Source organism: Rana temporaria, chromosome 7 (assembly GCF_905171775.1).
Source record: "Rana temporaria chromosome 7, aRanTem1.1, whole genome shotgun sequence".
Classification (NCBI taxonomy): Eukaryota; Metazoa; Chordata; class Amphibia; order Anura; family Ranidae; genus Rana; species Rana temporaria.
Genome location: NC_053495.1, coordinates 81,504,328 through 81,529,757, shown reverse-complemented (window position 1 = coordinate 81,529,757; position 25,430 = coordinate 81,504,328). Strand labels below are relative to the sequence as shown.

At 46.7% G+C, this 25,430-nt stretch overlaps 1 protein-coding gene across 7 annotated transcripts in view; it reads right to left on the bottom strand.

The window, feature by feature from the left end:
• The window catches only part of IPPK (inositol-pentakisphosphate 2-kinase), a 1,052,241-nt gene that overhangs the window by 111,176 nt on the left and 915,635 nt on the right, over positions 1-25,430 (bottom strand). Inside the window, exon 14 of one of the 7 annotated variants that reach the window (XM_040360986.1) lies at positions 24,277-25,220. The exons of the other annotated variants lie outside the window; for them this stretch is intronic. Within the exon in view, the coding sequence (XP_040216920.1) occupies positions 25,202-25,220 (19 nt within the window). The 3' untranslated portion in view covers positions 24,277-25,201. Of the gene's footprint in view, positions 1-24,276; positions 25,221-25,430 lie in introns of those variants that run through there. 7 annotated transcript variants of the gene reach the window in all.

Sequence of the window (25,430 nt, the reverse complement as noted above, 5' to 3'; positions counted from 1 at the left end):
AGCGCCTTGCTGCGCAATCACCAATGATATCTACCTCCTGCAGACCTTCATACTCTAGCTGCACCCATGCAGCATCTCTGACTCCTCTCAGAGGGATGGGAGTCCACCTGACTCCCAGCACAGACTTCTTGTCTGTGGGGTAGGGCTCTGAGCCATAGTCAGGTCAGAACTAAATAGCTGAACACACAGCTGTGCAATTAGTGCATCTCTCTCCAAAATATGGCGTAAACCAGCAATCTTTAAGATCGCACAGAGTCCCACCACAACATATCCTTCCCCCCTTTTTCGAACTGGAGGGAGGAACACATAAACCCGTCATCACAAATGGCACACCTCTGTGCCAGACATTGGCTGCGTAGGCCCATTTTTTCAAGGTATGTTTCCACCAGCACTTCATCGTGGCGCCTCTGTGCCAACTATCAGCAGGAGGAGTCCCAATCTGTCCAACCTTTTCTCTAAAGGGGCACTCCACCCACATCTTCTTCCAGGTGTGCTTCCACCAGCACTTCTTCCTGAACCGCGGGCTCCCACCAATCTCTCTATCCCTTCTACCTTCTGGCCTCAGGATCCTTCTTTTTTCTCCCACAGACCTACTCTCCCGGGACTGTTGGAGACCTACTTCCATGAAATCTGTCAAGGACTGACCACTCTCACTACCTGACGCAACATTAACCAAAAACTTTTCTCAGGTTCACTAACCCCTGCGTGGTTACCTTTGGCAACCAAACCATCTGAGATCAACACCACATCCTTCTATTTAACCACAATAGCAATGTTCCAAAAATGGTTATTCAACTCAACATTGTCATTGGGACCTCTTGTCCCCTTGTTTGCTAGGACAGCGTCTATGGAGGGACCACCTACAGGCAAGCAGTTACTCCCTATGGGACAGTCCCGCAGTTTCACATCGCCCCCTGTTGTCCAACACTCCAATAGCAATTATCCTACCAACCACATTTTCCCACACCAATCTCTTTAACCAATTCTGTGTCCAACCAATACCTCTGAGCTCTCTGAGCGTTTTGCATTAGCGTTTTTAGCGCTAGCGTTAGGCAGCATTTTTCGAAGAAAAACACATCTCTAGACTATATACATTCCCAAATTTCCCACAATGCCACAGAAAACATAATAAATATGTTACAGAGCATGTGTCGGTGCCATTTTGCAGAGAGAGAGAGAGAGAGAGAGAGAGAGAGAGAGAGAGAGAGAGAGAGAGAGAGGAGAGAGCATTTCTGAGTCTATTTGATTTTTTTGCCATTTTGTGAAATTTTCGGAGAAATATGGATCCTGTCATCCTGAAAATTGATGAGGCAATCCTTCTGATTGCCTTGCGGAGGCAACGGAGAAGGAGACAGGAGAAGGAGAGAAGCAGGAGACATCATCAATATTGGGTGCATCCAATGGTATCCCATCGGGTGTCAACGAGGTACTTTTGTTTTACCGCGTTTGCGTTAATAAGCGTTTAGTTAAGAATCATAAGACCCTCCCTAAGCTTAAAAAACAGTATAATTTAACCATTTCAGCCATTTTGTGAGACCAGAGTGAGTAGCAGCTAAGAGAGCAGCAGTGTACTTGTATTTAGCGTGTCACATGCCACATCACCTGCCACAAGCTGCGGATTGTCCACTTGCCACGTCACCTGCCACAAGTTGTCGATTATCCACTTGCCAAATCACCTGGCCACGTCACCTGCCACAAGTTGTGGATTGTCCACTGGCCACGTCACCTGTCACAAGTTGTGGATTGTCCACTTGCCACGTTACTTGACTACGACACCTGCCACAAGTGGTGGATTGTCCACTTGCCAATGTCACCTGGCCACGTCACCTGCCACAAGTTGTCGATTATCCACTTGCCAAATCACCTGGCCACAAGTTGTGGATTGTCCACTGGCCACGTCACCTGCCATGTCACCTGGCCACATCACCTGCCACAAGTTGTGGATTGTCCACTTGCCATGTCACCTGGCCATGTCACCTGGCTACGTCACCTGGCTACATCACCTGGCCACAAGTTGTGGATTGTCCACTGGCCACATCACCTGCCATGTCAACTGGCCACGTCACCTGCCACAAGTTGTGGATTGTCCACTTGCCACGTCACAAGTTGTGGATTGTCCACTTGCCACGTTACTTGACTACGACACCTGCCACAAGTTGTGGATTGTCCACTTGCCAATGTCACCTGGCCACGTCACCTGCCACAAGTTGTCGATTATCCACTTGCCAAATCACCTGGCCACAAGTTGTGGATTGTCCACTGGCCACGTCACCTGCCATGTCACCTGGCCACATCACCTGCCACAAGTTGTGGATTGTCCACTTGCCATGTCACCTGGCCATGCCACCTGGCTACGTCACCTGCCACGTCACCTGGCCACAAGTTGTGGATTGTCCACTGGCCACGTCACCTGCCATGTCAACTGGCCACGTCACCTGCCACAAGTTGTGGATTGTCCACATGCCACGTCACCTGACCACGACACCTGCCACAATTTGTGGATTGTCCACTTGCCACGTCACCTGCCACAAGTTGTGGATTATCCACATGCCTTCACCTTCTTAATATGATCTCCATGAAGAGCATGTGCCACATCCCACAGTTCAGGATGTGCTTGAACAGCAGTGATTAGAGAAAGTTGGGATACAGAACTTGCCATTGCCATCTTAGTTAGTTCTCTCTTCTCTCTGCTATACCCACAAGCACACGGCTGTGAATTTCCTGTGTTTACAGAGGCTACAGTGACCAATTAAATTTTTTGCTGATAAAACGCTGGAGCTCAAAAACGCAGCGGTAGCGTTTTTAAACGGTTTTGAGCGTTTTTGCGCGTTTAACGTCTGGCGTTTTACAGCTCTGGCGTCGCCGCCACAGAATGCCCTGGTCCTGTTTTTTTTTTACAGCTTAAAAACGCCTATGCCATTTGCAGCTCAAAAATGCCTATGTGGGCATGAAGCCATAGAATAACATGGACAGGCGTTTTAAAGCTGTAAAAAACGCTAAAAAAAGTGGCTGTAAAAACGTCCATGGTAATGAAGCCTTACTGCTGTTATTTCCTGTCAAAGTGTCTCCGGGTACCTCAAACTACACCTCTTTGCGAGTGATGGACCGAATTCCCACTACTGCCATGTCCGTTCCGAGCCCTTCCTTTACATGAGGTCTAGCAGGTGAGACAGTACGCGTGCCATGTACCAACCACTGCTCACCTACACCTTGGACCGCACCAGAAGGAATGCACCCCATCACATCAGCATACGGAGAGACTTACACTATGTCTATTATTTCTGATTCCTCTAACAATTCCCCTGAGCGCCTTCTGCACATAACTGCCGCTGGAAGCACTCTCAAAGAGAACTGTGAGACAACTTTCCACAACAGTAACCAACAGTGCAGCAACAAATTTTCATCAACATTGCTTAACATTGCCTATACCACCTGTGTCTACCGATTGGTACTATGCAGTACCATGTCGCCCCTTTGCTGTGGATACATGCAGGTGTACATTGGAAAGATTTTCACCAATTCCAACAACATCTCAGTTATTTCTAGACATGCCATATCTAAACACAGAACTCTACCTTTACTAACGATGTGGAGGGGCTCATTTGCTAAGGCGTGAGAGGCTGAGTCACTTAACCACTTAAGACCCGGACCATTATGCAGGTAAAGGACCTGGCCAGTTTTTGCGATTTGGCACTGCGTTGCTTTAACTGACAATTGCACGGTCATGCGACGTGGCTCCCAAACCAAATTAGTGTCCTTTTTTTCCCACAAATAGAGTTTTATTTTGGTGGTATTTGATCACCTCCGTGGTTTTTATTTTTTGCGCTATAAACAAAAATAGAGCGACAATTTTAAAAACAATGCAATATTTTTTACTTTTTGCTTTAATAAATATCCCCAGAAAATATCTAAAAAACATTTTTTCCTCAGTTTAGGCCGATACGTATTCTACATATTTTGGTAAAAAATAAAATCACAATAAGCGTTTATTGATTGGTTTGCACAAAAGTTATAGAGTTTACAAAATAGGGGATAGTTTTATGGCATTTTTATTAATATTTTTTTTTTACTAGTAATGGTGGCGATCAGCGTTTTTTTTTGTGACTGCGACATTATGGCGGACACATGGGACACTTTTGACACATTTTTGGAACCATTGTCATTTTCACAGCGAAAAGTGCTATAAAAATGCACTGATTACTGTGAAAATGACAATGGCAGTGAATGGGTTAACCGCTAGGGGGCGCTAAGAGGTTAAGTGTGCCCTAAGGGAGTGACTCTTACTGTAGGGGGGGCATGGCTGTAGGCGCGACGTCACTGATCGTCATTTCCTATATCAGAGAACAGAGGATCAGTGTCACTGCCACACAGAAGAACGGGGAATGTGTGTTTACACACACCTTTCCCCATTCTTCAGCTCCTGTGACCGATTGCGGGACACCGGCGGTGATCGGGTCCGCGGGTGTGGTCACGGAGCTTCAGACAGGGTTGTGTGCGTGACCCATGGCTGGGCTCTTAAAGGCGATGTACCTGTACGTGCCTGTTCCCAGCCATGCCTTTCTGCCAACGTACATAGTCGGTAGGAGGTCCTTAACCACTTGCTTACTGGGCACATATACCCCCTTCCTGCCCAGGCGAAATTTCAGCTTTCAGCACTGCGTCGCTTTAAATTAAAATTGCGTGGTCGTGCGACGTGCCTCCCAACTTTTTGCTATAATAAATATCCCATTTTTTTTTTTAATTTTTTTTTTCTCAGTTTAGGCCGATATGTATTCTACATATTTTTGGCAAAAAAAAAATCGCAATAAGCGTATAGTGATTGGTTTGCGCAAAAGTTATAGTGGCTAAAACGTAGGGGATAGAATTCTGACATTTTTTTTACTATTTTTTTTTTTACTAGTAATACGGCGATCTGCGAATTTTGTCAGGACTGCGATATTGCGGCGGACACATCGGACACTTTTGACACATTTTTGGGACCATTCACATTAATACAGCGAACAGTGCTATAAAAATGCATTGATTACTGTATAAATGTGACTGTCAGGGAAGGGGTGAACACTAAGGGGCAGGGAAGGGGTTAAATGTGTATCCTGGGTGTGTTCTAACTGTGTGGACGGGGACTGACTGGGGGAGGTGAACGATGCTGTGTCCCTATGTACAAGGGACACAGCATCTGTCTCCTCTCACTGACAGGACGTGGAGCTCTATGTCTACACACAGAGCTCCACGTCCCTGCTCTGTCATTGCCGATCGCGGGTACCTGGCGGTCATCACCCCCAGTGGCCGGAGGACACGAGGACGTCAAAAGACGTCGTCCTGGATTTATAGAGCCACCTTGAGGCCTTCTTTTGACTATGGCCCGGGGCTCAAGTAGTTAAGTGGTTAAAGAGACCTCTACCTCAGAGGCAACTGACAAAACTTGTGGCTCCCCCTGAGCACTGCAAATCGCATGCGTCACACTCATTCTCTCACTTTCAGCAACACTGAGCGATTCCAAATTGCTATCCATTACCCCATCAACCTGACGCTCAACATTCCTCATCTCTTTTGCTGTGGACAAACCCTCTGCTATGTATGCACCATTTTCAGATCCTTCCAACTGGAGAGGGTTAACTTCTGCAAAAGCCAACGCACCTGTGTCTACTGGCCCTGCAGTCTCTCCATTTAGCATAGCAAAACTTGTGTCCACTCCACTATTACCAACTGCAGACACATTTTTAAACCCAGCAGGCTGCAACAACATAACCTCACCACTTTGCTCGTGTGGCGCTTCATTAAACTCATGAGGACTTTTTCTTCCAGCAGTGACAAGACCGCAGTAACCCATTATAACTACAAGTAATTTCAGACAATTGAGTTTTACTATTTTTCTCATCACCAAGGTCAAGTACCCTCCTATCCATCAGAACGGCACCACAGTTGTCCCAGGCAACCTTTGGCTTCAATACACAGAGCTCCCTGGAGGTTTCTAAGGAAACCTCTGCAGTCTTATATACTGTTGCTAAGGGGAATCGCATATCCTGCTTTGCGATCACCCCTACCTCATTACTAGTGAACACACCACCATAAGTACATGTATCATCAGCAATATCTTCATCATCAGCATTCATAAACATAGCAGTTTTATAAAGCTCTATCAGGATGTCTTTGGTCATAACGCAAGGCACACTGCATGCCACTCAGGACACCACCCTTCCTCTCTAACGGAATTATTTTGTCCACTAGGGCGGCTTCACAGTTGTCCTGGGAAACCACTTGCCTCACCACTGCAAGCTCCTTGGCGGTTTCCCTTGGCAACTCTGCAGCACCTGTCACTATCGCTAGGGAACATGGCACACTATTTTTAACTATTTTGGTCACCCCTAACACAGCACTCTGCTGGATTACCTTAGGTGCACACAGAGTCCATATGTCCTTTTCAGTCCTTGACCTTGCTGCAAGCAGGGTTTTAACATGTCTTCCCCACTGATCTGGGTAGCACACTGCAGCAAGTCCATTTTTACAACTTCTGCAGATCTCCCACACACTGCCACTTCACTTGGATCACAAACTGCAACAGTCTTACCATATCCTGTAGCAGGCAACTCTGGCTTCATTTTAGTGTGCCGTCTCTCAGCTGCATATTTACTGGCCAATTACACCTGGTGGCCACAGGATGAAATCACAGCAGGTGTCTCCCACTGTTTAGCACCCCCTGCAGACACAACAGAAAACTCCATGTTGCCAGGGGTGATTGCAAACATATCTGTAAAGGAATCTTGGCCCACAGATAAAGAGTTCTGCTCACCAACATTATCTCCAGCTGCACCCCAGAATCTAGGGCAATAAAATATGCCATGCCCCAGCTGACCACATTCCAGGCATGGTGTTTGGCGACTTTCTCCTGTTGCTAAGGGAGATGGCACTCTCCCAACACGTAGAATTTCACTGGCATCTCTATGGGGATGGTGATATACCTCTTCCCTGTAACTCCACCTTCCCATTGGCACATTTTCTCCTGTTGCTAACGGAAACTGTGCTCTCCCAGCTGCACTTTGCTGGCTCTCCCACACACGTAGACTTCTCTCTCTATGAAGTGGTAATGCTTTAGACTTGCCACGCCCCTCTGTAGGCAATATCTTTGTCTTGCGGTCCATCGACCTGATATCATAGGCGTTGCTATGGGCAACTGCACCTATCTGCTCACTCTTTACACTCAGAGCAGGCTTCTCATATCTTTGCTTTGCTGAAGCCTGGGACAAAGGGCACTTGGAAACTTCATGCCCCCACTCACTGCACCGCAAACAGTGCACTTGGTTCTTAACAATTTTCACATTGATAGCTGGCCAACTTGCACCAGCGTTGCCAGGGGTAACAGCATGCATCTCCCTTCAACTTGGTTCATTGCAGCCAAGTGTCCCTTGCACCAATCCTTTGCAGACTCAGACTTTGGTGATCTCTCCATACTTGCAGTCACCTGTGCACTCATTGCACCTGTGTAGCTAGGGACAACAACAGCTCTCTTTCTCCTTGGTAAGCTCTGTTCAGGCATGTTGGGGCAAACGGCACACTTCCACATGCAGACTTCACACTTTGCGATTCCGCTTGAACAACTATTTACTGGACCTTCCTAAGTGGATACTTCGTCTCAGGCCACACTGAGCTCACTTCCACAGGTACACCACCTGTATGTAACACAGTCCAACTCCTGTGCAATGCAGTTTGCCTGGCTGCCACACACAGCATTGCTACAAAACACAGTTTCTTTTTACTCGCTGTTTTGACATGCTCTTCCAAAACTGCCCGAAGCAATACCTCCACCATATGTAAGATTGGGGTGATCAGACTCCAGCGATAGATGCGTTTTTAGCGAGTACGCCAGTCCAGAACTGAATTTTTAAGGGCCTGGTAGCCCACTTTTATTTAAAAGCACAAAAAGTTCACAAATACATCAGTAGCCCTTGCAGGGGGTTCCATCATTACTGTATCTTGCATACTCAACACTTTAGCCTCCTGGCTTTCATTCTTGCCATCTGGCTGTTTCAGGCCGTTAGCCTAGGCCTTAGAACAGAGTTTTCTGGAGATAAGCTCACTCCTCGCTTACTCCTGGTCAGCGCCTTGCTGCTCAATCACCAATGACATCTGCCTCCTGCAGACATGCATACTCTAGCTGCAACCATGCAGGGTCTTTGACTCCTCTCAGAGGAATAGGAGTCCACCTGACTCCCAGCACAGACTTCCTGTCCGTGAGGTGGGGCTCCGAGCCATAGTCAGGTCAGAACTAAATAGCTGAACACACAGCTGTGCAATTAGTAAGTCTTTGTCTCCAAAATATGGTGTAAACCAGCAATCTTTAAGATCACACAAAGTCCCACCACCACAGTACATACATATGAGCTTATTGACCCTGTTCTGCATACATACAGTAAATGCATGAATGGCAAGAATACTTGTATACCTGCATGTTGCATACCTAGGTACCTGCATACCCAAGGGGTTGCATAGAGATAAATCAACATTGTTTTAGGCTTGCATTCTTGCAGGACTATTTATTAGGTTGGATAATATAGTCACTGCATTATTTACCTGTTATACCAGCTAAACGCTTCCAGAAAAGAAAGGCAGCTGGGGTCCACATCCCACGATGGACAGTGGTTTTCGAGTGCATCTGAGCTACTGTGGTGTTTGGCGCATTAATTTTTTCAGACTGTGGCTGCATCACCTTGTTCATGCCTGATCTCGGTTGATCAAAGCCCAAGCAGGATCAAACCTGGTTAGTATATAGATGGGAGACTGCCCGGGGATACTAGATGCTGTAAGCTTCCCCACCGGGGTGAGGGAGGCATCTGAGGCTGCTGGGTTTTGAGAGTATCTCAGACCAGTAAAACTTAGGGCAGTCTCTAAATGTTCCATCTTTAACTGGCAGAAACCTGGTAGGTTAAGTGCTCCTCTTGGGACTGTCTGGATCTGTCACAGTCATCAGTCTTTTGCCTTGCATTTGCTCTTGGAGCAAAAGTTATGGGTCTTAAGAGCTCAAGCCGCTGAACATCCTTCTGTTTTTCAGAAAGGCTAGACTGTTCAGTGATGACCTCTCTGCAGGAGGTAGATTTCGGGGCCCAGGGGGATTTCCATAATCATCTGTAAACGCACATTTTCATGGGGCGCTTTGATTCCAGGCTCATTAAAGATTTCTGTAATAGCAGTGAAAAGCTGTTATTTTTGTGTGAATCTTCCCTTTGGGTTGATCACAGCTCTGGAGGGTTCTCAAAGCATCTAGCCCCAGTGCTGGGCTTGCTGAAGACACCTCCATAATCTTTGCTCAAGTAGCAGTCAATTACAGGGGTTCCTTTGATGTATTTCTACAGGAGGAAGCGGTGTTTAGATCAAAGCACCTTCTCCCGGTCTTCGTAGAGGTTCATTCTCGGTCTGGAACTTGAAGATCTAGGCATTGCATTGCCGGAAGTCTCTGCTTCTGGGGAATACAGAGGAAAAATTGGTGCTTGTTTTTCTTCTTTTTCGGGTATTTGGAAAATAATAACCACTGATGCCAGTCTCTCCAAGTTGACTTTAGGCTGGCTACAGTTCAGTGGACTTGGTCTCCACAGGAGAGAATACTGTCCAATAGCTTGGAATTTTTGACCAGTACGCCTTGCTCTGGATTACAGGACAAACCTGTTATAGGTTCAATCTGGAATTGCCTCTGTGGGCATGTGTATATAGATATATATATATATATATATCAACCACCAGGGTGGCACCAGAGGTCATGCGACCCAGGGAAATGTACCACATTCTGTCTTGGACAGTACAAGTGCTGTCTCTATCGCCAATACCTATTCAAGGTATAGGATCGTGGCTTGGGGAACTTTGCAGGAGAATCTTCTTGTTTCCAAATTCTGCAAAAGTTTGGGACAGGTGTGTCTGGGACAAGGGTACATGTACGAGTAACACCTGAAGATTTGTTTCTCTCTTATTTGACATTTTTTTCCCGTTTCGGATTCTGCCACATCCTTTGCGAAGAATCCGTAAGGTGCAACACTGATATTTTTTTTACTTAATTTCTTTTTATTTGATTTTAAGATGACTTATACATCAGACAATTATTTTAACAGGTAACCATCTAGCATTATACAAACAGGAAAAAGAAAGAGAAAACAACATACTACAATCAGTACCAAGCATATTCTTAGCCTGTATAATCAGATGTACCTGATATCTTCTAAGTCTTCTAACCCTATATCCAAACTCCCCCCTCCCCCCACCCTCCCCCCAACTACCTAAGGGAGCGTACTACCCCATTATTTAATCCGCTGAGCGGACAGGCGAGAACAGAAGAGAGGGGGTGGCCGTCCTCTACCCTTGTCTCTTGTCGATGATTGTGGTCACATGCCCTATATCGCTGATCCCCATTAGAGCACCCATCAACCTCGCTCCCGCCGCAATAGGTGACAGTCACTTCTAACGGGAGAGGGAGGAGGGGGGGCGCGTTTCCTCAAGTGCCATCGCATATGTTCCTCACCGCCCTCTGCCACGTCCCCCATATGCTAGTGAATTTCCCATGGTTCCCCTGTCTAGTAAAATATACTCTCTCATTTGAAATTGTTAGGTTCATAGTCGCTAACCAGTTATCTACCGACGGGGGGGTCTGCGCCTGCCATTTTTGGGCTATCGTTTTTCGTGCCTGGAAAAGGCACCTCAATATATCTTCCAAGCTGCCCCGAGGTGCCCTTATATCTTCTATACACCCCAGAAGACAGGTCCTGGCCACTGGATTGAGAGATGTTCCAAATACCTCGTTTATCCTCTCTATTATTTCTACCCAATAGTCGTAAAGTTTGGGGCACTTCCAGACCATGTGAATTAGATCCCCTTTATCTTTGCATCTCGGGCATTCGTTATTTTGTCTCCACCCCAGTTTAAACATTTTATGCGGGGTATAATATACCCTATGCAGTAAGAACAAATGGGACAGTCTTTGCGCTGGGGCGATTGAAACACAGGCGCATTGATGCAGAATTATCTCCCACTGTTCAGATGATATTGTTCCCAGGTCTCTTTCCCACGCTTCTTTACTCTTGGCCGGGCCCGCTCTGCTTGTCGCACTAGCACTCAAGCTGTTATATGTTGCTGTTATTAAGCCCTTGGCATTACTTGCCCTGATTACTTTGAGAAGGATGGGGATCTGGGTCCATACAATTGTTTTAGAACTAAATTGTGCTTGTATAGCATGGCGGACCTGCAGATATTTGTAGAATGTTTTATTGGGAATATTAAATTCTCTTGTTAAATCTGAGAATGATTTTAAGGTGTTCCCCTCAAACAGGTGCTTTAAGCGAGTTATACCTTGACTCTTCCATTCTCTCGATTCTTCTATGCTTGTTATTTCCTGTAGATTATTGTTTTTCCATAGGGGGGAGAATTCTGTTTGACCACTATATCCCAATTAGGTCTTTATTGTATGCCATACTTTAATAGCCAATTTTATAGTTGGAAATTTATGGGGGAAATAATCTGCCTCTAGGGCTTCCACCAACAATTTATGAGGATTACCCGTTAACATCAAGCGGCTAATAAAGCCGTCTCCCTCAGTGGTTCCACACCCTACCAGATGTTGCAGTTGTGACGCGATAAAATATAACTTTGGGTGTGGAACCGCCATACCCCCTTCTTTTACTGGTAGCTGGAGTGTTTGCAAACTTATCCTGGCTTGGCCTCCCCTCCATATAAGTTCTCTAAATAGTGATTCTATATTCTTGAACCATTTATATCCCAGCCATAAGGGTGCGTTATGGAGCAGGTATATTAATTGCGGTTGCCATATCATTTTGATTAAGTTGCATCGTCCTGCTACAGACAGGGGAAGTCTTTTCCAGATATCACATTTATTTTTCCACTTTAGTAACAGTGGATCAAGATTTAAACTGGCATATTGGGTAATATCTTTCGTTATCCAGATCCCTAAGTAATTGAATATTGTGACCACGCTTAATTGAGAAGTACTTGGCAGGAGCTGGAGATGGACTGGATCCAGTGGTAAAAGGGCAGATTTTTCCCAGTTAATTGACAAACCTGAGAAATGACCGAAGTCATTTACCAGTTGTATCACTTTGTCTAGAGTGGTTTCAACATCCCCCAGAAAGAACAAAATGTCATCTGCAAATAGTGCAATCTTGTCTTCCCCTTGGTGTCTTCTAAACCCCATTATGTCCGACCTCGCCCTGGCCATTATTGCAAGTGGTTCCATGGCGAGGGCGAACAGAAGGGGGGATAGAGGACACCCTTGCCTCGTCCCTCGCTCCAGCTGAAAAAATTCCGATATCTCATTATTAATTTTAATTTTAGCTCTTGGCTCGCTATATAGTAATTTAACCCATCTAGCAAAGCGGGGCCCGAAGCCGAATTTCTCTAATACTTCCCATAAATATCTCCATTCAAGGCTATCGAATGCCTTAGCGGCATCAAGAGATAACACTGCTCTGGGCCTCACGTTATCAGTTGGTATTTCTAGATTTAAAAAAGTTCTTATATTAATAGTTGTTGCCCTGCCTGGTATAAACCCTGACTGATCTGGGTGGATAAGTTTGCTAATGAATCTATTTAAGCGAGTTGCTAAAATTTTGGCTAAGATCTTAACATCGGTAGGTAACAAAGAAATTGGGCGATAAGATGAGGGGAGCAATTTTTCTTTCCCCTCTTTATGAATCACTATGATAGTGGCTTCCAGCATTGAACGGGGAAGAGTGCCTTCACTCTCAGCCCCCTCCAGGGCCTTCAACAACTCTGGTAGCAAAATCTCGCCAAATTTCTTATACACCTCGATAGGTAGTCCATCCGGGCCAGGGGATTTCTGGTTTGACATCGAGGTTACGGCTTGCTGAATTTCGCTTAACGTGATTGGTGCATCCAAGGCCTGTCTGTCCTCGTCTAGCAGGGTAGGAACTATTATTTTCTGAAAAAACGATTCCATAGCTCAACTCTCAGCCCCCCCCTTTAGATTTGTACAATTCTTTGTAATATTCGCAAAAGGTTTGTAAAATCACCTGGCCTTCCGTAGATATTTCTCCCCCTATTGTCTTTATTGCTGGAATATTTGACAGAGGGGAGTTAGTCCTACTCAGAAGGGATAACATCCGCCCTACCTTCTCTCCCTCTCCAAACTGGCACTGCTTTTGTAGAGTCCGCTTGTTCTCCGCACATTTCAAAGTATTTGTTTTGTACTCTAGCTGTTTTGTCAACCATGCTTCCCGCATGGCTGAGGTGGGTTGCTCAATAAACCTTGCTTCAGCTTGAGTGGTCTCACGGGCCAACTTGCCCTCTTGCTCTCTCCCTTTGTAATGACACTGCTATCTGAGTACTAAAATAATAGTGTTGGATCACAGCTGCAGAGGCTTCTCAGCTTCTTAATATAGTCCAACTATAATGTTACATCACATTGATAGTCTTGATAGAGAGATAAGCATAGTCCTTCTTAAGTATCTGAGCACATAGTGGAAACGATAATTGCACTGTCAAATCCAAGCAAATAATATGTAGACTGGTTATGATATTAAAGTGGTATGATACTTGCGGTTCTGCTGAGTCATATAGTACACAGAATGAGGGCTGTACATGGAGAGTAGAGAAATCCCAGGTTCCTGGATGCTGGAGCAATCTGTGTAGAACAGACAGGGTGCAATGGGTTGCAGTAGTAAGTCTTGTTGGGAACCAGGAGAGAGGCAGACCTTGGGCAGGATACAGGTAGGGTGAGGTCTCTGGAGCTCCGGGGGTCGTAGGACCAGACAGGGTGTTCCCAGGTGACGGCAGGCATCCGACACAATAACGGAACACCCTACCGTCATCTCTGGGACATTTAAATAGCCCCGAATTCGCGGGGAAAATGCGGAAGGACGCTGGGGCGCACTTCCGCGTTCCAGCGTGGAACGCAGACGTCCGCGCACCGGAAGTGACGCGGACGTCTTGCAGAACGGAGCGCAGCTGTCTGAACAAGGGACAGCTGTACTCGTTCTGCAGAGAGGAAGCTGAAAAGGAACATCAGAGATGTTAGTAACATCAGAGATGTTACACCCTTCCCTTTTCACCCTGGCTACCTGCTGAATTAGCAAGCCGCGCAGAAAAGCTTTCAGAGAGTCCCAAACTATTCCCGTTGGAGCGGATCCTGTGTTAATATATGCAAATTCTTTTAGTCTAGACATCAGGATCCCTGGGTCACCAATCAACTCCAGCCAACCTGGATTAAATCTCCACTCATTGCGGGAGACTTTAACTCCAATCTTTATTATTAGCACCAGAGGGGAATGGTCCGAAACCCCTCTGGGGCCATAATAAATTTTCTTTACCAAGGACATTGCATCATCACTACCCACTGCCAGGTCTATTCTGGAAAGTGTATGATGGGAGCTAGAGAAGCATGAGTATTGGCGATCTTGTGGAAAGTTAGTTCTCCATATATCTCTCATCCCTATTTCCTCCAGGAATCGAGCTAGTCGCCCCTCACCAGATCTTTTTCCCGGAGGAAATCTATCCAGGCCTCTATCTAACACCTCGTTATAGTCCCCTATAGCTATCACTGGAACCCCTGGTTTATCGAGTGTGAATTCAAGGAGTTTGTTTAAAACATCTAGCTTAAATGGTGGGGGGATATACATATTAGCCAAAATGTATGGGCTGTTCTCAATTAGGCAAAAAAAAAAGGGATTTTTAATACAGCTTACCTGTAAAATCCTTTTCTTGGAGTACATCACGGGACACAGAGCGGCATATTCATTACTATGTGGGTTATATGGAGTACCTTCAGGTGATGGACACTGGCAATCTCAAACAGGAAGTGCCCCTCCCTATATAACCCCCTCCCATAGGAGGAGTACCTCAGTTTTGTAGCAAGAAGTATGCCTCCCAAAATGGTCCCCATAAGAGGGGTGGGAGCTCTGTGTCCCATGATGTACTCCAAGAAAAGGATTTTACAGGTAAGCTGTATTAAAAATCCCTTTTTCTTTCTCGTACATCACGGGACACAGAGCGGCATATTCATTACTATGTGGGATGTCCCAAAGCAATGCTTACAATGAGGGGAGGGAGACATCTTCCCAAGACAAAAGGATTTAATTTAGAGATATACTTAAATCATATTAAATCCAACTTAGTTGAGAAAAAAATAATTTTTACATTTTACTCAAAAGGGAGCCCCCGGAACCCGAGGGTCTCAAACTGCAGCCCGCAGCACTGCCTGCCCAAAGGCTGTATCAGTATTCCTTCTTACGTCCAACTGGTAGAACTTTGTAAACGTGTGGACAGAAGACCAGGTTGCCGCCTTGCAAACTTGAGCTATAGAGATCTGGTGGTGTGCTGCCCAGGAGGCGCCCATGGCCCTAGTAGAATGAGCCTTTAATGATAACGGAGGAGGCAACCCCTTCAAGCCGTAGGCCTGAGTGATTAACTGTTTAATCCACCTCGAGATGGTGGATTTTGCAGCTGCCTGACCCTTTTTGGGCCCATCCGGTAAAATGAACAACACATCTGTTTTCCGGATCTTCTCTGTAGCTTTAAGATAGGCCTTCATGGCCCTGACAATATCCAAGGTATGCAGCAACCCTTCCTTTTTGGAAGTAGGTTTAGGAAAGAAGGATGGTAATACCAAATCCTGGTTTAGATGAAAACTGGATATAACCTTTGGTAGGAAGGAAGGATGAGGGCGGAGAACGACCTTGTCCTTATGTAAAATAAAATATGGTTCCTTACAGGATAAGGCTGCCAGTTCCGATACTCTTCTGGCGGAAACTATGGCGACCAAAAATACTAACTTCCTTGTCAGTAAAACCAAAGGAATTTCAGCCAACGGCTCAAAAGGTTGTTTCTGTAAACTTGACAGAACAAGATTTAAATCCCACGGACAAAGCGGGGATTTAACTGGAGGATTAATACGTAAGACCCCTTGAATGAAGGTCTTAACCAGTGAGTGGGTGGCCAGCGGCCGCTGAAACCACACTGACAAAGCTGAAATCTGTCCCTTGATTGTGCTTAATGCCAGTCCTTTATCCACTCCTAGCTGGAGAAAACTTAATACTCTATCGATGGTAAATTTGCGAGAAAGCCATCGCTTGGACTCACACCAGCCTACATAGGCCTTCCAGACCCTGTAATAAATCACCCTAGAGACCGGTTTCCTGGCTCTGATTAGGGTAGAGATTACTTTCTGAGACAGACCTCTACCCCTGAGAATCAGGGATTCAGCTTCCAGGCCGTCAAATTTAGATGCCGTAAGGCAGGGTGGAGGATCGGACCTTGCGATAGCAGGTCTGGCCGTAGAGGAAGAGTCCAAGGGTCTCCCACTACCATCTTCAGGATTAGTGAATACCATAACCTTCTGGGCCATGCTGGAGCTACCAGGATAACTGGTATGTGCTCCACCCTGATCCTGCGCAGCAGGCGGGGTAGTAACTGGAGCGGGGGAAATGCATAAAGAAGTTTGAACTGATGCCAAGGGCAAACTAACGCATCGGTTCCGCAGGCCCTGGGATCCCTTGTGCGGGACATGAACCTGTCTAGCTTCTTGTTCAGTCTCGATGCCATGATATCCACGTCCGGCACTCCCCATTTCTGGCAGAGTGTCTGAAAGACCTGTGGATGCAGAGACCACTCCCCCGGCAACAGAGTCTGGCGACTTAAGAAGTCCGCCTGTAGGTTGTCCACTCCGGGAATGAATATAGCCGATATGCAGGGCACATGGGCTTCTGCCCACAAGAAAATCAAGCTCACTTCTTTCTGAGCGGCTTGACTCTTGGTTCCCCCTTGGTGATTTATATATGCCACCGCCGTGGCATTGTCCGATTGTATTCTCACCGGGAACCCTTGTAGTTTGGACGTCCAAGCCCTGAGGGCTAGTCGAGCAGCTCTGAGCTCCAAGATATTGATGGGCAACTGCTTCTCTGCCGCTGCCCAAGTGCCCTGGCGAGTGCAACCATCCAAAATTGCTCCCCAGCCTATCAGGCTGGCGTCTGTGGTTACTATCTTCCAGGTCACAGGACTGAAAGTCTTTCCCTTCAGGAGATTCTGAGGGTTTAACCACCAAGATAGACTTTGCCGCACTCTTGGTGAGAGTGGCAAAGGAATTTCTAAGGCCTGAGGCCTCTTGCTCCATGCTGACAGGATGGCTGCCTGCAGGATGCGAGTGTGGCTCTGAGCGTACGGAACCGCCTCGAATGTGGCCACCATCTTGCCTAGTAGTCGCATACATAGGCGAACAGTTGGCCTTTTCTTTCTTAGAACTATTTGTATTAGCTCTTTGATGGCCTTGACCTTTAATAGGGGTAGGAACACCCTCTGTTGTTCTGTATCCAATCTCATGCCGAGATATTCCAGCTGCCTTGTGGGCAGGAATGCTGACTTGTCTCGATTTAGGACCCAGCCGAACCTCTCGAGGTACTGAATCGTGAGGGCCACCGCTCGTTCCAGGCCAGGAGATGAGTGGTCTACGACCAAGAGGTCGTCCAGGTGAGCCAGGACCGTGACCCCTTGGGTCCTTAGATTGGCTAGGATTGGGGCTAGGACCTTCGTGAATACCCGGGGGGCCGTAGCCAACCCGAAGGGGAGCGCCACAAATTGGAAATGACGCTGGGCCACCGCGAAGCGTAGAAATACTTGATGTGGCTGAAAAATTGGCACATGAAGGTAAGCATCCTTTATGTCTATGGACGCCATGAAGTCCTCCTTCTGGAGTACGGCGACAGCTGACCGAATAGTTTCCATCCGGAATGAGCGGACCTTTAGGTACGCATTTACTCCCTTTAAGTCCAAGATTGGCCTGACATCGCCGTTGGGCTTTGGGATGATAAACAGGTTGGAGTAGAACCCCAATCCCTGTTCCCGGACTGGTACTTCTACTATCACCTTCTGGCATAGCAGATGATTCAATGCCGCCATCAATGCGGCTCTTTTCACAGGGTTGCCTGGTACTCTTGACTCCTGGTAATGAGGAGGAGGGAATTTTTAGAAATTCTAGTTTGTAGCCCGTGGTCACGGAAGACCGTACCCAGCAGTCGGGAATGCTGGCCTCCCAAACCTCTGCAAAGAGACGCAGCCTTCCCCCCACCATCGTGGGTGGGGGCGCCCCTTCATAAGGCCGACTTGGGGGCTGGCTTCGCAGGCTTGCGGTACCACTGCTTCTTGCCCCCCGTGGCTTGGCCCTGCGGCTTATTGTTAAATCCTGATCTTGCAGGAGGCCGTCGATACTGTTTGGTATTAGAGGGCCCCTGCCCCGGGGAGGGCTGGCGCTTAAATGCGGGCCCTCGGGCCTTCTTCTTGACTGGCAAGAGAGTGCTTTTGCCGCTTGATATAGTCTGAATATATCTATCCAGATCTTCTCCGAAGAGACGCCCTCCATGGAAGGGAAACCCTACCAGGAGTTTTTTGCACGGGGGCTCAGCCTCCCAATTCTTCAACCATAAGAGCCTTCTCATATGGATTAGAAATAAGGATAAACGTGACGCCTGCTGGATGGAGTCCTTGATAGCATCCACCGTAAAGCGTATAGCCCTGGGTATATCCGAAAATTCCTCTGCCTGTTGGGCAGGGATAAGTTTAAGCATTTGCTTAGTCTTATCTGATAATGCTTGGGCAACTCCAATAGCAGCCACAGCGGGCTGAACTATCGCCCCTGCTGAAGTAAAGGAGGCCTTAAGTAATGTTTCCAAGCGTTTATCAACCGGATCCTTAAACACCTGTAAGTTTTCTACAGGGCAAGTTAAAGATCTGTTCACACAGGAGATGGCTGCGTCCACCGCCGGGGGCGCCCACCTTTTGGAGAATTTCTCCTCCATAGGATATAAAACAGAGAATTTTTTAGGTGGTAAAAAGACTATCTGGCTTGATCCAATCCTGAAATATGACATCCTCGAGTAGAGGATGGACCGGAAAAACTGCGTTGCTTTGAGGCGCTCTTAATGAGCCTAAAGCTGAAACCGCCGATACTTGAGGTTCTGGTATGGGTAACTTAAAAGCCTCATGGACCATGTCCGTTAAAGCTTGAACCCACAAACTTTCCCCTTGGGAGGTTGAACTAGACTCCTCAGTATCCGGATCCTCGATCTCTGAACCACCCTGGTCCAAAACATCAGGATTATCCAATTCCCCTAGGGAAAGGATCTCTGAGTCTGAGGGTTCCTGCTCGGGTGACGGAGACCTAGTCCGCTTTCTACCCGAAATAGCCTTAGCTATTCTTTTTGCCATTCTTTTCTCTAGTTCTCCTAAAGAAACAGCAAGCACCCTCTCAGTGACAAAGCCGGGGTTGGACTGAACTGGACCAGCCCCAGCACCAGATCCCCCAGGTCCCATCAGGGCGTGCCCTGATATGTCCTGTGGGGAGAGCAGCGGCATAGCCGTGTCTGAGCCCTCGGATTTTGCGGGGGAATCCCCACCCTTTGTACCCTCTGACCCAGAAGCCATGGTACAATACCGAGGTACACCTGCTATCACCCAGCCACAGACGTAGCTAAGGGGATCTGCCGGTTTGGGAACGATAGAGACTAACGCCCAAACTGAGAAGGGAGATCAGAAGTACTTTCCCTTTTTCTTCTTTTTTTTTTTTTTTTTTTTTTTTTTAATATATCTTTTTTTTTTTTTTTTTTTTTGAAGAGGAAAAGAAAAATACTCTGTCTCCTAATAAGTATTGCCAATAGCCATCTGCTGAAAAAAAGGAAAAAGAAACCTATCTGTAGGTTTGACAGTCTATTCTTTAGAAAAAGACTGTAATCTTTCCTTCCGCCACTGGGTGCCTCAGCGAGCTCCGCGTCCTCCTCCTCTGTAACTCAGGAAGACACTGAGCTTTTGGCAGCTACTGGAAGGGCCTCCCCTTCCTATATGTAAATCGCCGCCCACAGGGATGCGCCCCCACCCCAGCCAATGGCGCGAAAAAACGTTCATATCTCGGGCACGCGTGCGCGCGCGCGCCCGTCGGCGGGGGCCATCGCACATGGAGGAGGACGGAGCGGCGCAGCACCCAGGCAGGTAAGCCCTCAGGTAGGTCACAGACCTCCTCTTAGCATGGGAAACAAGGCTCCTGTATTTCACAGAGATCCCACACCTAGCGCAGCAGACCTAGCTAAACAACACTTACCAGGGAGGACACCTATCACTGGGGGAAAAAGATTTGAATCATCCTGTCTCTGACCATAGACATAGTGATTCCTTGCCAATGCAGAGCATACCCAGGCATGACCCCCTGTGCACCTCCCTCCAGGGAATCTGCTAAGAACCAAGTTCCGCAGGCTCCCCAATACTTACCTGCTCCATGCCGCAGGACTTTTGCACAGCAAGAGGTCCAATCTTCCCCCATCTCCGTGGGTGGCGTCTAGACCTTCAGGCCCTGGGTTCCTATGAAGGAGCCACTGTCCTGGGCCCATATAGCACCCTGGCAAACAGGAGCTTTAGATGCCCAAGGTTCTAAGTCCTGGGCCCAGGGTCCAGCTCTCTAAAAAGAGAAGAGTTATGGGCAAACCCCATGGCTTTGGGGTCCGGATACTGTCCACTTTAGCACTGAGGCCGTTGGACAGATCCGGTTAGCCTGCCTTGATCCCAAGGATGTGGAGGCAAAGCTAAACCATGACCAACATCTAAGACACTGGCGAAAAAACTGAGGTACTCCTCCTATGGGAGGGGGTTATATAGGGAGGGGCACTTCCTGTTTGAGATTGCCAGTGTCCATCACCTGAAGGTACTCCATATAACCCACATAGTAATGAATATGCCGCTCTGTGTCCCGTGATGTACGAGAAAAAAATAAATATATATCGGCCTTGATCATCTAACTGGGATTTAGTGCAGGAGAACGTCACCCCCCTCCCCACCAAAATGCTTACCCCCCTTGAATAGGAGGAATGCACTGAGTGGAACTGGGCCTGAAATTTACGACTGTTCAGTAGTGGGACAGTGTCCTTGGTCAAGTGTGTCTCTTGTAGGCATAAGAGTCCCGGCATCCCATCTTCCAAGAGTGACATGACTGATGTTCGCTTAATTGGGTCTCCCATACCTCGGACGTTCCAGTAAGTGATGGCCAATAAGCTATCCCGCATCTAGACAGACTGACATAATAGTAGGATACACAACTCTAGTCCAGCAGTATAGGTATTTGGCCAGCGCTCCTTTACTATCTGGATCCGAAAACCCCTTAGTCTCCCCTCACTCGCCCCCCCTGTTTCCGCCATCACAGCTCTTGATTTGAGTAATATACGCTCCCTAGCCCCTCCCTTTAACACCTCCCATACCCTCCCTCCCCTCCCGCCCACCCCCTTCCTACCCCCCTTCTGCCCGCCCTACTGGGCACCCCTTGGGGACCTGTCCAATGACCTCTCTACTCTCCCTCATACACATCCCACAAACACGCAAACACGCGACCCTCCCTCCCTCTCCCCCCTTATAAAGAAAAATCAAAACAACCACCAAACCTAAAAAGAAAAAAGTAGTAACCAAACCCCTCCCCCTTGATAGTGTGATACCACTCACCTATGCCAAGTCCCCTGGTATACCACCAGGGGTCAGTGTACATAATACATGAATATTCATACAATAATTTAAGAAAAACAAACATTAATTCAACGTGTCGACATTTGTGAGAGTTATCAGAAAGGTGCTAATTGTTTCTTTTGTCTTAGTAGAAGTACCCCAGTGGGGTTTTAAGGTGAATATTTCTGTTTATCTATCATGTAATTCCCCCCCCCCCAAAAAAAACCCTCCCCATCCCTTAATAATCCCTCCCTACGCCGCCTCCATAAAAATAGGGTGGAGTATTCAAATATACTTAATACCGAAGTAGTTACCTCACTCCTTTTTAGTTAATCTCTTGATAAGAATCTTATCCTTAGGGCCCTAATACCGAGCTTCATAAATCTATACACCAGGTCTACCCAATAAAACATGTGAGTATATATATATATATATATATATATATATATATATATATATATATATATATATATAAAAAGTGGGACCCCATCATCGGTGTCACCAAATATCACTAGTAAGGTGCAATGTGCTAAAGTGGAGAAGGGGAAAACAAAAAAAATATATAAATAAAAAAGTAAGGGGGGGGGGGAAGGGAAGACCCCCCCCAAGGGGGAGATATGTTGACAAGCTTAATTTTTTTTCCTTTTTTTTAAAAAAAAAAAAAAAAAAAAAGGAAAAAAATTACACACATATGCATATATAGACATACACATACGTACAAATATATATATACGTACACATACATATACATATAAAATGGTAAAAAAGAAAAAGACAAAAAAAAAAAAAGGGGGAACCCCTCCCCCAAAAAATCATGAGATACTGAGGGAGGATCAATAGAGGCCTCAAAAGCAACAGGTCACCCAGTCCTCTCGTGTTTTATTAAACCATCCGTGGCCATCGCCCTCTATTGGACTAGGCTCCAGTATAGTGTCTTTTTTCTTTGTTTCTTTAGGGAAACCTTGTTTGAACCTTTGAACGTAGATTTGTTGGGCTGGTTTTCTTCTCTTTTTCCTTCCCCCCCTATCTGGGCAGTCAGTCAGTGGTGTCAGGAATAGTGTCCCGATCCCCAAAAAAGAATTTCCTTTAATTAAGTGGGCCTTGCTTGCTTTCATCATCCTCATTAGACCTAGCCCCCCTGTCACTGGGAAGCTATAGAGCTGATTTATTTGCCTCCAACCAGTTGGAAACTTCCATCGGGTCATTGAAAAAGGTAGTCCTGCCCAAAGCTACTACTCTAAGACGAGCCGGGTACAAAAGGGCATATGCGATTCTGTATTTCTGTAGAGACTTCTTAACCACTTAAGGACCACCCCATGTACATATACGTCCACAATATGGCACGTACAGGCACATGGGCGTATAGGTACGTCCTCGCCTATTAGCGGGTGGGGGGTCCGATCGGGACCCCCCCCGCTACATGCGGAGGTCGGGTCCGCTCGGGGAGCGATCCGGGACCACGGCGCGGCTATTTGTTTATAGCCGCTCCGTCGCGATCGCTCCCCGGAGCTGAAGAACGAGGAGAGCCGTGTGTAAACACGGCTTCCCCGTCCTTCACTATGGCGGCGCATCGATCGCGTCATTCCCTTTATAGGGAAGACACGATCGATGACGTCATTCCTACAGCCACACCCCCAAACAGTTGTAAACACATACTAGGTGCACCCTAACTCCTACAGCGCCACCTGTGGTTAACTCCCAAACTGCAACTGTCATTTTCACAATAAAGAATGCAATTTAAAGCGGGGGTTCGCCCTGTAAAAAAAAAAAAAAAAGTTTTTTTTTATTAGACAATTAAATTCGGCATCGTAGCGCGAGCTACGGTATGCCGGTCTTACATTTTTTATCCCCGTACTCACTGCGGTATCGTTGATTGAAGAATCCGGGGAATGGGCGTTCCTCTGGTGAGAGAAGGTGATTGACGGCCGGCCCTGGCACGTCACGCTTCTCCGGAAATAGCCGAAATAGGCTTGGCTATTCACGGCGCCTGCGCATAGCCTGTGCGCAGGCGCTGTGAATAGCCGAGACCTACTCCGGCTGTCTTCGGGGAGCGTGACGTGCCAGAGCCGGCCGTCAATCATCCTCCCTCTCCATAGGCACGCCCATTCCCCGCGGGAGTCGGATTCTTCAATCAACAATAGCACAGTGAGTACGGGGTTTAAAAATTTAAGACCGGCATACCGTAGCTCGCGCTACGATGCCGAAAGTAATGGAATAATGGGGTGAAGGAGGGTGAACTACCGCTTTAAATGCATTTTTTGCTGTGAAAATGACAATGGTCCCAAAAATGTGTCAAAATTGTCCGAAGTGTCCGCCATAATGTCGCAGTCACGAAAAAAATTGCTGATCGCCGCCATTAGTAGTAAAAAAAAAATAAAAAATAAAAATGCAATAAAACTATCCCCTATTTTGTAAACACTATAAATTTTGCGCAAACCAATCGATAAACGCTTATTGCGATTTTTTTTACTAAAAATAGGTAGAAGAATACGTATCGGCCTAAACTGAGGAAAAAAAATGTTTTTATATATGTTTTTGGGGGATATTTATTACAGCAAATGTAAAAAATATTGCTTTTTTTTCAAAATTGTCGCTCTATTTTTGTTTATAGCGCAAAAACTAAAAACCGCAGATGTGATCAAATACCACCAAAAGAAAGCTCTATTTGTGGGGAAAAAAGGACGCCAATTTTGTTTGGGAGCCACGTCGCACGACCGCGCAATTGTCTGTTAAAGCGACGCAGTCCCGAACTGTAAAAACACCTTGGGTCTTTAGGCTGCATATTGGTCCGGGGCTTAAGTGGTTAATTGGCATGAACTCAGCTCTTCGTTTTTGTAAATCTGGTGAGAAATCGGGGTATATTGAGACTCTTGCTCCGTTATATGTAATGTCCCCCAGCTCTCTAGCTTTTTGCAGCATGGTCATCTTATCAGTGTAATTAAGCAGTTTTAGTAGCATAGGCCTTGGATACTTCCCTTGCTGGAGTATTTTAAAGGGGACCCTATGGGCCCTTTCTATGGAAAAAAAGGGTGAAAAACTATCGGAGCCAAAAATTTCCCTACACCAGTTCTCCATAAAGGTGATGGGATTTGTGCCTTCACATTGCTCTGGGAGACCTACCACTCTCACATTATTTCTCCGAAGTCTGTTTTCCATTGCATCTAACTTAGCCGCTTGGAGGTCCGTTAGCTCCTGTAGCCCTTTGAGTTCCCCCTGCAGTGGAACCAGTATGTCTTCAACCACGCTTAACCTCTCCTCTAGAGCATTCGTTCTTACAACAGTCCTGTGTAGCTCCTGACTCATGGATAACAATTCTTCCTTTAAGCACTTTAACTGGGTGTCAAAGTTGACCATATAGTCCTTACATAAGTTAACTGCAGAAAGTACTTCTCTTAAAGTGGGTTCCCCTTCTGTTGTCGGGTCAACTATGGGGGGGGGTCCGTTTCACCTGATGATACAGTAGTTATCGGTGTATTTATAGTCCCGGATGCCTCACCCCCCGACCCTTTAGTACTCACGTTTTTGAAGCTTGTTGTACTGGTAGTACTGGTAGTGCTAGTAGGTTTTACAGCTGTTTGGCCATGGCTCCTTCTGTCAAGTGGCGGCCCCATCTGCGGCTTAAGTTGAGCTGTGGCTGTAGGTAACTGACCTTTAGCTGGTGAGTTTGATGAAGGTTGTATAGATCGCTCCAACTTTGCAGCAGATACCTGGGTGTTTTTAGCTGATCTTATAGACGACATTCCTTCCTGCGATTTGGGAGCGTTGGGCATAATAAGCCTTCGTATGTAACAAATGACAGCAAGCAACGAACAATCCACTAGTATTGCAGGTGTGTGAAGTGAGGCCGTATTACATTAAAGTATGATGCAGTATGGCCACAGCTGACAGGATCCCCAATGGGCACCGCTATGGGTCAGGAGGATCAGGGGGTCAATCTGTTGTCTAGCACTTGGATC